This window comes from Labeo rohita, unplaced genomic scaffold (assembly GCF_022985175.1).
Source record: "Labeo rohita strain BAU-BD-2019 unplaced genomic scaffold, IGBB_LRoh.1.0 scaffold_468, whole genome shotgun sequence".
NCBI lineage: Eukaryota > Metazoa > Chordata > Actinopteri > Cypriniformes > Cyprinidae > Labeo > Labeo rohita.
Window position 1 is genome coordinate 8,582 of NW_026129388.1, and position 15,771 is coordinate 24,352.

At 39.3% G+C, this 15,771-nt stretch overlaps 1 long non-coding RNA gene and 2 gene segments (V, D, J or C); 2 read left to right on the plus strand and 1 right to left on the minus strand.

Moving 5' to 3' along the window:
- Positions 1 to 828: 828 nt before the first annotated feature.
- LOC127160834 (uncharacterized) lies at positions 829 to 2,661 on the minus strand. Its single transcript, XR_007826861.1, has 2 exons — positions 2,544 to 2,661; positions 829 to 1,346 (listed from the first exon to the last, which is right to left on the minus strand). It is a non-coding gene; the product is annotated as an uncharacterized LOC127160834 (long non-coding RNA).
- Positions 2,662 to 10,536: 7,875 nt separating this feature from the next.
- LOC127160828 (Ig kappa chain V region 3381-like) lies at positions 10,537 to 11,142 on the plus strand. The segment is given in 2 exon segments: positions 10,537 to 10,727; positions 10,820 to 11,142. Coding segments are annotated over 2 exon segments (372 nt in total).
- A 3,346-nt stretch (positions 11,143 to 14,488) lies between these two features.
- LOC127160829 (immunoglobulin kappa variable 3-15-like) lies at positions 14,489 to 14,989 on the plus strand. The segment is given in 2 exon segments: positions 14,489 to 14,549; positions 14,640 to 14,989. Coding segments are annotated over 2 exon segments (405 nt in total).
- Positions 14,990 to 15,771: the final 782 nt, after the last annotated feature.

Genomic DNA, 15,771 nt, shown 5'->3' on the forward strand with positions numbered 1-15,771 from the left:
AAAATGTTGTTTGTGTGTCTTATTTTATTTATTTATTTTTTTATTATTATTTTTTTTTTTTTTTACCATTATAGTGATTAATGTTCTCTTTGGTTGGGCACTTGGAACTTTGCTTTTCTTATTATAATTTTCTTCCTATTGATGCAGCAATGCAACATGAAGTCATCATTTTTTATTTCAAGGGAAGAAAAGTAATAAGTAGGTTGCTTTTAGAAGGTAACCTAATTCTGATATTTTGATTAGCTAAACCTTTTAATTCTTTAGCTAATGTATTTTTTATGTTTATTAATGATCTTTTACAGTTTTATTGTTCTTCATAAACACCTTGAGAAACCTTATTGGGTTAAGACAGTCCTTTAATATTTATGGTAATGTGCTCAAGTCACAGACTTCAACATTCAGCACGTGAATCACAACAATGGTAACAATTCAATTTTATTTATTTTTATTAATTGTGACAATAACCATTATATTATTTTATTTTATGATCATAATGTTCTGGAATGTGATGCTTTTAATTTTACCAACACTGTGTGTCTGTGTGCTGCTTGACTAGAACAGAAGTGAAACTGGTCTGTTTCAGTCCAGATCATGTAACCAATCAAACAGTGACACTGGGAGTGTGGGCTGAAAATCCCATTTGCATTGTCAGGGTGGAGTGATTCTGATCCTCTCAGAATAGAGCAGCTCTGTCTCCAGAGACCATGTTCAAACCCCAAGAGCTTTATTTGACTACATTTACTGCTACTGATCAAGCTTCTGGAAAACACCTGAACAAACACTACATGCATCTTCATCTGTTAGTTGAATGATGTTGTCAGACACAAATGGAGCTTGTTGAGAAGCTTTATTGAATGTTACAGCAAACACAGCAGATTGAAAGATCAGCCAGTGCTTTGACACTAGAGCTCTCTTTCAGTATTGATTTGTAAATGACTACAGCTGCAGCACTAGACTCATGTGAATCCTGCCTGACACAGGACACTCAGATACATCTCATCTTCAGGAGAGAAACATCAGCACTCAGAGCGACTAACAGTTACTCTTTAGGAACGAGACCTCTTGAGGAGCTCCATTATGTGTTACTCTGCAGACGTACAGCTCTCCTTTTTCCCAGCGTGCTTTGCTGAGGGTCAGGACACTACTGCGGCTGTAGCGCCCGCCCCGCTCGCTCTCTGCGCTGGTCTGAACCCCATCGGTGACCTCTGAGCCGTCCAGTGTCCAGCTCACCTGCGCCCCCTGTGGAGAGTAAGAGCTGAGCAGGCAGAGCAGTGCGGCTGAGTCTCCAGAGATCTGCAGAGAAGAGGGCGGCAGCAGAGACACTGAGGGCTTCACTGTGGGACCAGCTGCAGGAGACAAACACAACACATTCACAATCACTAAGAAAACACACTGCAGCTCCAGCACTCTTTTACCCTGCATCATTCATAGCCTTTCAACATGACTTTAAGGAGCAGACATGTGGAATGCAGTCAAAATCACAACAATCTCATATCAATAATGTAATTCAACATCACTACAGCTGATATAGCATATTATAAAGCTCATAAATTAAACTAAAGGCACTGACTGCTTTAATGTCAGTAATTTTTATATCCAAACATAATATTTTAGTTAAATGAAACATTTGGCTCATCATTTTTACCATTTTCAAAATGTAGCTCAATTTCAAAAATAATTGGTGTGACTACAAATTATATTCAGAAGTAGAAACAACTAAATAAACTGAATTTCTCAAAGTACATATTTTTTTGTTGTATGTTGTTTTATGTAACACAACATGAACATACGAAATTCATCTAATTCTCATTAATTTGCAGCTACATGTCTACTAACTCTCAGAGCAGACTGTTAGATTAGGTGTAGTGTTAGTAGAATAAGTTGACATATACTTACAAAGTTTAGAAGAGTGTTAGAAGATATTAAGCAGACAGTCTACTAATACTCGAATGACTAGTTGACATGCAGTTGCAAAGTTACTTACTGTTAGTAGAATGTCTAAAGTGGACTATCAAAATACAGTGTTACCTTTTTTTTTTAATGTATGATGTTTAAAATAAAAGATTGATTATACATCATACATACACAAAATTTATTTTGATAGTCCACTTTACTCATTCTACTAACTACAAGTAACATTGCTAATACTTTAATGAGAGTTTATAGTTAGGGTGGTTAGGGTTAGTAAAATAAACTGACATGTAGTTGCAAAGTTATTTATAGTCAGTAATGTCTAAACAGGACAAATTAAAGTGTTACAAAAACTAAACTAAAATAAATAAATAAACCTGAGATGAACTGAAATTCATAGTAAGACACATTATGGAAATGTGTTTTCCAATTTAAGAAAGGTATTTTTTGTTGACAGTGAATAATACATTTGTTAAAAGGTTTAAACCTGACAATAACTTTTAAGATGAAACATCTATTCTATAAAAATATGAACTATGTTCTTTTCCCAACTTTTTAAAACACTGTTATAAAATTAGATTTTATTTTTTTATTATTTATTTTTAAGTAGAGAATTACAAATAGAAACTTACCGATCACCAGTTTAGTTCCTCCACCGAATGTGCACCACAGTGATACAATCTAATGAAACGGTTGTACAAAAACCTCTATTCCACTCGAGTGAACACAAACTCCAGCAGAGACAGAGAAAACAACACTTCAACACACTGATAGTAGAAACACTTCAGCTGTTGACAACACTTAATCATTTAGTCTGTGCAAAAATAAATAAATAAAATATTTTCACATAAAATTATTTCATATTTTCTCTTTGAAGAATGAATGATTAGATATTTACAAATTAGTGATACTTTTTGAATGTACTCTTGATTCATGATCTGTCACTACAGTATAATAATGGTGGTTCATCTAGTGGAAGTGAAGCAGTGATGCTGGTCATGAGATTATAGCATATTTTCTTAGAGATAGAAAGATGCTATTTACATTAGGTGCAAACAGTGATAGACACTATTTATGTAAATTGTAAAAATGTAAAATGTAAAAATGCAATGGCCATATTTTCTTTGCAATAATATTATTTAGATGCTATTTATACTACATAGTGGAAGTAGCGGATATTTGCACCTCAGTATTGTAGTACATTGTAAAACAGTATGCATAAATAATAATGAATCCTGTCTGTGGTCTTCCGGCTGTTCACCACCAGAGGTCGCCTTCTGAATATACTGACACTCACACCAATCAGACTGTTATATGTCATCCTGGACTACATTTGTTCCATTGCACTGATTATGCACTCACCTGCGGCCAATCACACACACTTTAAATAGGAGACCCTAAACACCATTCAGGGCCGAGCATTGTTAGTGCATATTGCTACATCTGTTCATCCGTGTCTTGATCTTAGCCTGTTTACCTCGTCTTGTCTGTCTGCTGCCCGCTCTGGAATTATCACTTGTCTTGGATAATCCCTTTGTCGTGTTGTTTCAGACACTGTTTTGCACCTCATCTGGACTCTTGCCTGTTTGTTGGACCACCCATCTGTCTCGCCCTTTGGATAACATTCGCCGTCGATTGACCCACGCCTGTTTACTGGACCACTCTTTTGTCTTGCCCTCAACATACCTATTTGCTGGTGTCAACCCTGCCTGTTTTTGACCATGTCTCTGAATAAAGCCTCGCATGTGGATCTGCACACCTCACATCTCTTCGCTCCGTAACAAATAACATATTGAGTGTAAATTAGCCTATAATTTTTACTAAAATTGTTAAATGGTTGCCACTTAATATGATATGCCAATTAAAATGATATGCCACAAAAAAACATATATGCCACACACACACAAACACATACCGTATGTAGTGTACATGAGTTTGTTAACAGCACAAGCTGTTGTAAATCCTTTCCACAATTTGCATTGTCAGCACATGCTTCAGTGCTCTGAGAGTGTTTATAGTGCTGTGAGTTTAACACTTCATGACTGAGAGCAGAACAGAACAGAATCTTCATCATCACACAAGACAAAACAACAACAATGAACAACATCATCTTCATCTGGACCACTGCAGTCTTTATGCAAGGTAAAGCATAAGACTGTACATTAACTTGTTATTGCATATGTGGCATTGTTACTCATTTTAGTAAAAGCATAGTAGTTTTAAACACTGATTGTTTTTATTTTCTTTTCCTCAGAATCCAGAGGAATCACTTTGACTCAGCCTAAAGTTAAAACTGTCCAGCAGGGTCAAACAGCTACAATAGAGTGTCACATAGATGTAGGAATATCCAGTAATGGCTTAGCCTGGTATCAGCAGAAACCCGATGAAGCTCCTAAACTCCTCATATATCACATAAATGCTCGGCAGTCAGGAACTCCATCTAGATTCAGTAGCAGTGGATCTTACTCTGGAAGTGATTTTACTTTCACCATCAGTGGAATCCAGAAAGAAGATACTGGAAATTATTACTGTCAGAGTGAGCACTATATCAACAGTAAATTGTTCACAGTATGTGTTCACACAGTGATAAAGAGTCATACAAAAACCTCCATCTATAGAGTCAGTGATTGTACTGATACAGCTGTGAGATACTGCAGCTGCTGATGGGAGGATGTTATACAACATAATGTCTCAAAGTAGAGTTTCAAAAGTTTCTCAAAGTACAAAAGAGATAACATAGAATAAATTAATTGTACTTCTTTATTGGTAAAGACAATAAGAATATATAAAATATTATATAAAAACAATATAATAAAAAAATGTAAATAATTTATATTTCATTATGCTTTGTACCTCTTAAACAATGTGCTTACTTCTGTGTACATAGCCCCACTATATTTAAGGCAAGCATGCTGAAAAGGGCTGTTTGTTATACTAATTTATCCTATTTATAGCTATCTTCTGACAAGAATCTACTCTTAATGGGTTACTGGATTATTTACAATTAACGCCTAATATAAGATATACAAATTTCCTTCACAATACTGAACTTTAAGATTGAATTGATTAATTGAAGTATGCTAAATCAGAAGAATGCAAATGCTCTACAAGAACTTCACACTGGATTTGACAATAGGCAAATGTTGTAAAGTTGTTTCTGTAGAGTTATACAGTATAACTTGATATTTATAGTTTTCTGTTGTATGTGTGTTTGCACGCATGATACACAGTTAGAGTTCTTGGTGGCTAGGAATCTTTGGCCCCTTTATACATTGATAATACTTGATTAATGGCATATATATATAAATAATTGAAGAATTTTTATATTTTTAATTTATATGACTGTTTTGTTTTTTTTGTTTGTTTTTTTTGAATTGTTGTTATTGTATATATAATATAGTTTGATTTAGTATTAAATTAATGAAACCTTTTATCTAATAACTGGTAAAATTATATCAGACTCATTTCTGGAAAAATCACATGAAAAGCTGTACTGTACTTACACTGGTGGTTGTGCCTGTTTCATGATTTTCAGATTTGTGCATTAACAATACATTAGTAAAGGTTCTTAATAAACACAATATTACCTCTTTTGATATATAAGGTGAGAAGAGCTTGTTATCAGCACAAGCTGTTGTAAATCCTGCCCACTTCTTTGCATTGTCAGCACATGCTTCAGTGCTCTGAGAGTGTTTATAGTGCTGTGAGTTTAACACTTCATGACTGAGAGCAGAACAGAACAGAATCTTCATCATCACACAAGACAAAACAACAACAATGAACAACATCATCATCCTCATCTGGACACTGACTCTCTGCTTTCAGGGTACATATTTTATAATAAATCATAAACTATACTACAATATCTCATATTTTATGCACTAGTATGATACATTAGAATTATAATATTCAATCAAAATGTTCACTAAACAACTAAAATATCTTATTTCAGAGATCTGGGGACAAATGACAGTGACTCAGAATCCAGCAATAAAATCCATCAAACAAGGAGAAACTGTTACGATCAGCTGTAAAACCAGTCAGACACTTTCTAGCTGTGCTACCTGTGTGTCTTGGTATCAGCAGAAACCTGGAGAAACTCCTAAACTCCTCATATATTACATAAACACACTCCAGTCAGGAACTCCATCTAGATTCAGTGGCAGTGGATCTGGCACTGATTTCTCTCTGACCATCAGTGGAGTCCAGACTGAAGATACAGGAGATTATTACTGTCTGAGTTACTACTTAATGGGTAGCTGGATGTTCACACAGTGATAAAGAATCGTACAAAAACCTCCGTCAGTCAGAGTCACAGTGACTGCACTGATACAGATGAGAGATACTGCAGCTGCTGATGTAAGCATAACAAACAAGTAACAAACTATAATTCGAATTTTAATTAATTATCTTATTTTTTAAATAAAATCATTTAGGTGGATTTTAATTGTACCTTCAACAATTCGGTAGATGTACATCACCTACATCTTTTTTTTTTCCTGCCCCACTTTATATTAGGTGACCTTTACTTACATTTAAATTAATAGTTTGATACCGTGCACTTATTATGTACATACATGTTTTTACATCATATCTAAAAAAAAAAAAAAAAAAAACCTTGTAATTATATCTGTAATTACATTTATAATTACACTGTTGACCCATCGCTTACACCTTAACCCACCCTTAAACCTACCCATACCACCAAACCTGTCCGTAAACTTACCTGTTTCCTACCTCAACAGCAGCAGAAATGTTTTGCGCTACAGTATAAACACTATAAGTAGATTGTTCTTATTTTTGATGTAACTACATAGTAGTTAAGGCCACCTAATAAAAAGTGGGACCAGAGGAAGTATCAGTCAACTGTCATAAATTATCTGATGTAAGAGAGACAACAGATGAGAAAGAAAAGATTAAGCAAATATCGTCCTTTTATTGATAATTCTTCTAAAAGTTAAAGGAAAAACCACACCTCACTATCAGTTTCACTGCTGACCATCTGACTGAAAAACCTAGTGTTCATCCAGGTAGTTCTCTCAACATTATTTGTTTGTTTGATTTATTTTGAATTTATTCATTTATTTTTTAGTATTATTTTTTTTAATCCGTAACACCAATTTTACACATATGAATCCTGGGAGCACCTGAACAAACACTACATGCATCTTCATCTGTTAGTTGAATGATGTTGTCAGACACAAATGGAGCTTGTTGAGAAGCTTTATTGAATGTTGCAGCAAACACAGCAGATTGAAAGATCAGCCAGTGCAGACACTAGAGCTCTCTTTCAGTATTGAGTTGTAAATGACTACAGCTGCAGCACTAGACTCATGTGAATCCTGCCTGACACAGGACACTCAGATATGCCTCATCTTCAGGAGAGAGCAGCGCTCACTGGAGAAACATCAGCACTGCGACTGACTCTTCTGGAACGAGACCTCTTGAGGAGCTCCTTCATGTGTTACTCTGCAGACGTACAGCTCTCCCTCTTCCCAGCGTGCTTTGCTGAGGGTCAGGACGCTACTGCGGTCATTTAGTTAAAAAATCTTCAAAAAGTATGAACAAAACACTTCCAAAATCATTGTTATTTGTTAATTGTTATAATCAAAATGTTTGTTATGTCTAGAAGACAAATTCAATTCTTTCCATCAGTTGAAGAGTATATTCATCTCATTGACAATAGACATAATTCAGTTTGACTTTATATTATCCTATATTTCTCATTCAGTCTTTTGTTGTGTGCTGAAAAATACTTTTTTTAGGAAATGTATTTGATGAACTCTGATGTGACCTTTGAACTCTTTTATTATTGATGATGTTGTTAAGTCTCATTATGGCTACATTCACACTGTCAGTTTTCAGGATTGACAACCGCATTTACTTACAAGTGTGAGTTTCGAAACGTCCCATTCACACAGCAGCTTACAGTCGCTTTTTGAATACTGTCTGTATGAACATGGAATGGGAGTCAAGCCCGTATTCCTTACCAGTAACCATAGCAACAGTGACCAAAGCAATATCTTAGATGGCGACGTCCGTAAAACTAAAACTATTACCACTTTCTGACATGACGAGTCCAATCAAGCTGCGAGTTCATCCATCAAATCATCATTAACCGACATCAGCTTTTACATATGAGTGGAGATCCACACGCAGAACACAAAACTGATGGGAGGGAGCAGCTCTGGTGGAGACTGGATATAAAACTTTCAGATGAGACACAGCTCATTTCTCTGTCACTGTAAGTTACCAAAACCACACATTACAACACGCAGCACACATTAGATGCTCGTTTGTGCATTTGTGATGTGACAGACAACTAGTTGTCCAGTCCTGTTCCATTCACACACCGCATGTGTTCTGAGAATGTGGTTGTGAGTCCTGAAAATGTACGGGTGTGAGTTCGGTTACAGAATACGGTTGTTACACCAGTAAATAACCGCACTGTGTGTGAACATAACCATATTAAGGACTCAAATACAGTATTGACAACCATATTCTGCTGCTGTGTGAACGTGGAGCTTCAGTCAAATGAATCAGAAATTCTGAAGTTCTCAGATGTACTTAATTTACATTCATTCATTCATTCATTCTGTAGTGGACAGCACATCCCAGCGCCCAGTTTATGGCAGGAGCCCTCCCTGACCAACATAGTGGACAAATGTTTGCTCCATTTTGATTGGATCTTGGTGAACTAACATAAACAAACTGTCCAACGGCATCAGATAAAGATGCCAGGACAACAGCCAGACATCTCTTAGAGGGCAAGTAGAAGACCTTTGGTACAAAGCCCGGGAAGGACAGAACTTCCAATTGGTCAAAAAACAGTTTGTGCCCTTCACTCACCTTGAGACTGATTTCTGGGCTGTGACCGACCATAAAAATTCCTTAGGACCTCCAGATGCAGCAGCAGTGGGTGAAACAAAGAGAGATCATGGAGATCCATCCAAATCCATTCGTAACTATGTTTTCAAACCTTAAAACTGATGTACACTACAACACACACATCTTATACTTATTCAGAGAAATAAGTGTTCTTGGTGACAGCTATGTGTAGTGCAACATCTTACACAAACTCAGCTGTTAATGGACAAATGAATGCATGCATAACAGTTCAATCTTTTGCCATCATATTTGGACTTAATGTGTTCGTAAAATTGCCAAATGCATTCTGGTTATGGTTTGAAAAGTGAGAAATGCACGGGTAAAACTTCAGTGACACTTTCCTAACTTGTTTGGACTATGCAAATAAATTCCACAGGAGTAAAGAAGGGTGGGCCACCACGTGTGCCCCAACTCTGATGAAACCAGCCAATCACAGCACGGAAATGGAAAAGTGCCAAATTGCAATCTCCTCCTCATCGGAAAGGGATAAAGGTACCCTTCTGTAAGACACTCCTTGTTCTGAGTCTCCCATCTGGTGAGATGATAGCAGATCAACCTCAGTTCTGAGTCTGAGTCCCATAGGGGAAAGACACAAACAGAGCAACAAAGTTCTGAGTCTGCTACCTGTGAAGGAAAAGACACAAACAGAATAAACCTCTGTTCTGAGTCTAAGTCCTGTGACGAGGGTGAGACAATAGCAGAAACACCTCTGTTCTGAGTCTCCCGTTCAGAGAAACAGTAACAGATACACAGTTCTGAGTCTGAGTCTAAAAGAAAGGACACTGACAGAACAACCTTCGTTCTAAGTCTCCGGCCTGCACAGGTGAGACAATAACAGATATCAAGTCCAAGTCTCCAGCTTTTGAGGCAGCAACAGATACGACCACGTTCTGAGCCTCCAGCCTGCGAGGAAAGAGATTATCTACATTCAGAGTCTTCGTCCGTCGAGACAACAACTGATGCAGCATCCTGAGTCTCCATCCTAGAGAGACAAAGCGGATTGACCAAGAGTCTCTAGCCCAGAAGACACACAGACATTTGCAACAAGGTTAAGCACTGGCGAGCAAACCTTCACTTCAGGTACTTTTGCTTGCGTGTTCCAAGCTAAAGACCTTCAGCACCTACTCCAGGGCCACATCTGTGTGTTCCAGATCTTAGGACCCTTGGTGCTCCAGTAGATCAGCATCCTACAGCGCTTCATCTTCAAGGCTGTCGAAACGGATTCCTGCTCCTTTCCCCAATGTACTGCCACCAGCACAACCAGTGGAAGAAATCGCCGCCACCGGACCGCTGCTTTTTTATAATAATCCTGTTTCTTCTTATTACATTTTGCAAATTATTTGAGAGTAGTGATTTTACAATGAAAAGATTACAATGAAAAGACTGCACACAAGTCTGTGTGGGACAGACTGTGTCTCCTTCATTGAAACCCTGAAAGCTGCATATGCCACTTGGATGATTCAGATGGTGACTCAAGCTAACAGAGGAGTTAATGGCAAAGCATGGTGAAAGTAGTCATTTTACTAGCCTCCTCATCTACCTATAATGATTACTAAAGAGTATGTGCTCATAGTGCAGAGGTGTCTTCCTTATTTAATGCACCTGATGCAGATCATCAGCATGTTAGAAGAGATCTCCATGAACTGAACTGACCGTGTCAGATAAAATAGACATACAAAATGTGCAGAGCAGAATGTCTGCAGTGCAGTATATGAGTTTGTTAGCAGCTCAAGCTGTTGTAAATCCTGCCCACTTCTTTGCATTGTCAGCACATGCTTCAGTGCTCTGAGAGTGTTTATAGTGCTGTGAGTTTAACACTTCATGACTGAGAGCAGAACAGAACAGAATCTTCATCATCACACAAGACAAAACAACAACAATGAACAACATCATCATCCTCATCTGGACCATTGCAGCTTTTATTCAAGGTAAGATATAAACAATTTCACATTTGTGTTGGTGTTCTTATAAAAGTATATGATGTGGTTTTTAACACTAATTGTTTTTGTTTTCTCTTCAGAATCCAGAGGAGTCACATTGACTCAACCTAAAGTTAAAACTGTCGAACAGGGTCAAACAGCTACAATAGAATGTAATATTGACATTGGGATACGCTACAATTATTTAGCCTGGCATCAGCAGAGACATGGAGAAGCTCCTAAACTCCTAATATATTTCATAAACACTCTGCAGTCAGGAACATCTAGATTCAGTGGCACTGGAACAAGAGATTCTGGACGAGATTTTACTCTGACCATCAGTGGAGTCCAGACTGAAGATACAGGAGATTATTACTGCCAGAGTGCACACAAGATCAGTGATAACTGGGTGTTTGCACAGTGATAAAGAGTCGTACAAAAACCTCCATCAGTCAGAGTCACAGTGACTGCACTAATACAGCTGAGAGATACTGCAGCTGCTCTACAACACAATCACACACAACACTGATCAGCACAAATAACAATATGCACTGTAAACTGCAATCAAAAATCATCAACATAGAGACTGTATATATAATACAACAAGGCAGAGAGTTTATTTGCTTTTTCATCTTAGGTCCTTTGGAGCAAGAAAAAGGAATTATTTTATTATTCTTTGTATTATGTCCCTAAATGTGCCTCCTGCACCAGACCATATCAGCCTGTAGCTGAAGATGTTCACTCTTTATTTATATGTAAAATAAAATTTTCTCTGAGCTGTATCAAATCATTTCTCTGATCAAAAGCTTTATGTACTGTCTTTACTCTCCAGAACCCATTACCTACTGTCAACCTTTTGTCTGTTATAATTTTGTCTGGCCCAACCAGATGATGGTGCTTAAAGTTACGAGCCAAGGCATAAATAGAAACTCCATGACAAATAGATTAATGAAATGTGATGTTTATTTTTCAAAAAAAAAAAAAAAAAATCTGTATAAGCAAACAGTACTGTATAAGGTCAATACTGTCACACCCCTGGACTTTCTAGTTGGTTTCTCCCATCATCTCCCCTGCAGTTCTGTGTATTTTGGTTTCTCCCTTATTGTCAACACCTGTGTCTGTAATCAGTCTGTGTGTATATATAGCGTGTGTTTCCCCTCTTGCTTTGTCGGACGTTGATGTTACTACCCTGTGTTCCCCGTGGATTTATTAAATACCTTTGTTTATTTACGTCGTTGTTCGTGTGCTTTGTCTGAGCGTGACAGAACGTCCGACCGAAACAGTTTTTTCGTGCCTTCCCCTCCGTTTTATTTTTCGTTACTTTTTCCTCAGTTTTTTGTTTCCGTTGTGTTTCCCCTATGGCTTCCTTACTCCGTCCAGAATTCATCCTCCTTCGGCTGAAGCAGGGGGATCTTCCGCTCAAGGGATATACCATCATGTTCCAGCTTGTAACTCACACCACCAGCTACCCGGACGACGTGCTCTGTGCGTTTTATAACGCCAGCCTCAACGCGCATGCAGAGCGCCGTCGTCCGAGGACGGCCCTCGAGCGGATTTCGCCGCGTTTGTGGAGTGGACACTGGCGAGAAACAAACCCTCGTTCCCCGCCTGTTCCTTGGAGAATCTCACTAGTGCCACTCCGAACCCAGAACCCAGCCAACCACCACCCCGACACGCGGAACATGAGCCCGAGCCCACCACAGACAGATCCCACGCTACCAGCGCGACCCAGGAGCCATCGCCCATCGGAGCGACAGAGCGAGCGATCGCCACGGAGCTGGAGGAATTTGCGTCTGACCAGGTGCGAGAGCCGGCCACAGAGCCTGCGACGGTGGACGTTCCTGATGGGCGTGAGGGTGCTGAGGACAGCACCGCCCACTGCACCACCGCTGAGGGTGAGCAACGCCTGGATCTGGGACAAATTTTTCTGGAACAAGATTTGACTAATGTCTGTGAAGATGTATATGAAGACATGCCCGCTCTTCTTCCACCATCTAAATTAAATTACCTGACTGCCTGGCCATTTGGCAGCCCAACCCCAGCCCACCATCTGTCTGGGTCTATTGTCTTCGGTGTCATGGCTGCGGCCTCAGTCCCGCCACTGCTGCCCTCCTGGATCCACCAGCCCATCCGGCCGCCCTGGTCACCGTCAGCCCACCTTCACCTCTGGACTCCACTCCTCCGGCTGCGCCTCGTTGCTCCATCCCTCCGGCTCTGTGGACCTTCTCCTCCCGCGGGTGGGTCGCTCCGGCTCCGCCGCGGACCTCTGGATCTCCGCCTCGCCGCCAGAGCCTTGGGCTCCGCCTGGGCCCTCCGGATCCTCGGGGTCGTCCAGAATCATCGGCTCTCCGTCTCCGCCTCGGGCTCTACCACCCTGCTCCGCCTCCGTCGGTGCCCCATGGGCTGGAGGATCCCTCCACCATGGCTCGCCTCCAGCCTATGGGGCTCCATCATGGCTGCGATCTGGGTCTCACCTGGCTCCTCCTGCTCCAGCCCCCTCCTGTCACCTCCTTGGCTCCTCCCTCCATCATCACCTCCATGGAATATCCCGTCATCACCCTGGACTCCATCTTTTGCCCTCCTCCCGGGAGTCCGTCCTCCACCGAAGCCCCCTCCTAAGACTTTGTACATCTTGTTGTCCCTGTTTGTCGGCGAGAGGACGCGCCTTCCGGGAGGGGGAGGTAATGTCACACCCCTGGGCTTTCTAGTTGGTTTCTCCCATCATCTCCCCTGCAGTTCTGTGTATTTTGGTTTCTCCCTCATTGTCAACACCTGTGTCTGTAATCAGTCTGTGTGTATATATAGCGTGTGTTTCCCCTCTTGCTTTGTCGGACGTTGATGTTACTACCCTGTGTTCCTGTGTCTCCTGTGTTCCCCATGGATTCATTAAATACCTTCGTTTATTTACGTCGTTGTTCGTGTGCTTAGTCTGAGCGTGACAAATACAGGTTTGAGGTGTTATGCCACTCTTGGTGTGTTATTTATTCCATCTGCATGTGTTTTCATGGTTTATTTTGACAAAAGGAATCAAAAAATATAAAAATGACTGGATAAACACTATTTGCCAAAATATGAAGTGTGCAACAGATCATGCTATGTGGAATACACTTTCCTACAATGCAATGTGCTTGACTTTCTAGTTCCAGTATCCCAAATGCACTGTCAGTAATTTCAGCCATGATTTTTAAACTTTCTACTTTCATTTCATAAGCAGTCAAAACAGAAACTTTATCAATTTTAAATAACTATTTATTTGTGAGATTATGTAAAATGTAATGAATTATTAAATTAAATTTTCAGCAGAGTAGTATGCTGTTATTTGAAACATTTATTGTTGTGTATTACATACGGTTTTGTTAATTCAAAAAAAGACACTGGCTTCTTGAGTGCTCTGGAAGTGTTTAAGACTCAGTGGGTTCAAAGATATAGTATATAGTGCTGTGAAAATTAATATTTAATTAGCACATTAAGACATCAATGTAGGAATACTGGTCTGATATTTTATTAGTGTAAATATATAAAAGACAACATTATTTAATGATTGTCACTAGGAATGTTTGACTATAAGACAACAATGGTATGGCACAAAGGAGTTTAATTGTTCATGTAATATTGGTAACTGTCTGAAATGTGTTTGTGGTTGATCTACAGTTTTCAGCTAGGTGATTTTAATAGTGAAAGTCACTTTGCATTGTCAGCACATGCTTCAGTGCTCTGAGAGTGTTTATAGTGCTGAGTTTAACATAGCACTGACATGGTTTATCATAACAGACACAATGACTACAATGACATTCATCATCTACTTCTTGATCTTATGGATGCATTTTGAAGGTAAGATGAAGTTCTTTAATGCATAGATATCTTGCAGTTAAAATATCAAGATTTTGGAAAAAAGTTTAAAGTGTTTTAATTGTTTTTTAGAATCTACAGGACAGGTGACTGTAATTCAGACTCCAGCAGAGAAACATGTTCAGAACGGACAAACAGTCACTCTGACCTGTAAAACCAGCAGCTCCATTGGACGTCAGTCAGACGGTGACTGTAAGTCTTGTGTCTCTTGGTACCTACAGAAACCTGGAGAAACTCCTAAACTTGTACTGCATTACATTAAAACCCTTCAGTCAGGAACCCCATCTAGATTCAGTGGAAATGGAGCCGATTATGGAACTGATTTCAGTCTGACCATCAGTGGAGTCCAGACTGAAGATACAGGAGATTATTACTGTCAGAGTTACCACTGGATCAACAGTAAACCTGTTTTCACACAGTGATAAAGAGTCGTACAAAAACCTCTGTAGTCACAGTGACTGCACTGATGCAGCTGAGAGATACTGCAGCTGCTGATGGGAGGACGACAAAATCACAAAACACATTCAGCTTTTCAGAGACTATTTATATGACAAAGTTGTAACACATCAGGCAGAGAGTGAGTGTCTGAATCCCTGTGCAGGGATTTATTAGTAGAAACAAGGAGAAAGTGATTAAAACCAGGCAATGGTCAAACACAAAAACAGGAAGAGAACTGAACAACATGCAGCAGCTGTGTAAGATCAGAATGCAAAGACTACAAAATCCAGAGTCATAAAACCAAGAGAATAAAGCAAACAAAACTTTACACTTCTCAAATGGAAGGCTGCATCCTCCGGAGGTCGCATTTGCAGGCTGCATACGTCATCAAGCCTGGTTTATTTCAGTTAAGTGAGTATTACATCCACGAGTCATAAGCATATTACAACAATTTACGCTTCACTAAAAATAATGGTCAAATTTATAACTGTTAATATTGTAAATAAGATCTTCTTGTGCAACCTCCAGAGGATGCAGCCTTATGTTTGAGAAACGGCCACTGAGTGAACAAGCATAGTCCAGTCTAATTAGGCTGATGAGAAACACCTAAAAACAATGACAGCAGAGTTCAGGTGATTGTGACCTCTGGTGGTAGAGCTGAGAAGTGGCAGAGGGTGTGACAATACCAAGGACATAAAATATAATCCTACTAAACGTCTTCCTTATATTGTGTTGGTCCCCCTTTTGCTGCCAAAACAGCCCACCG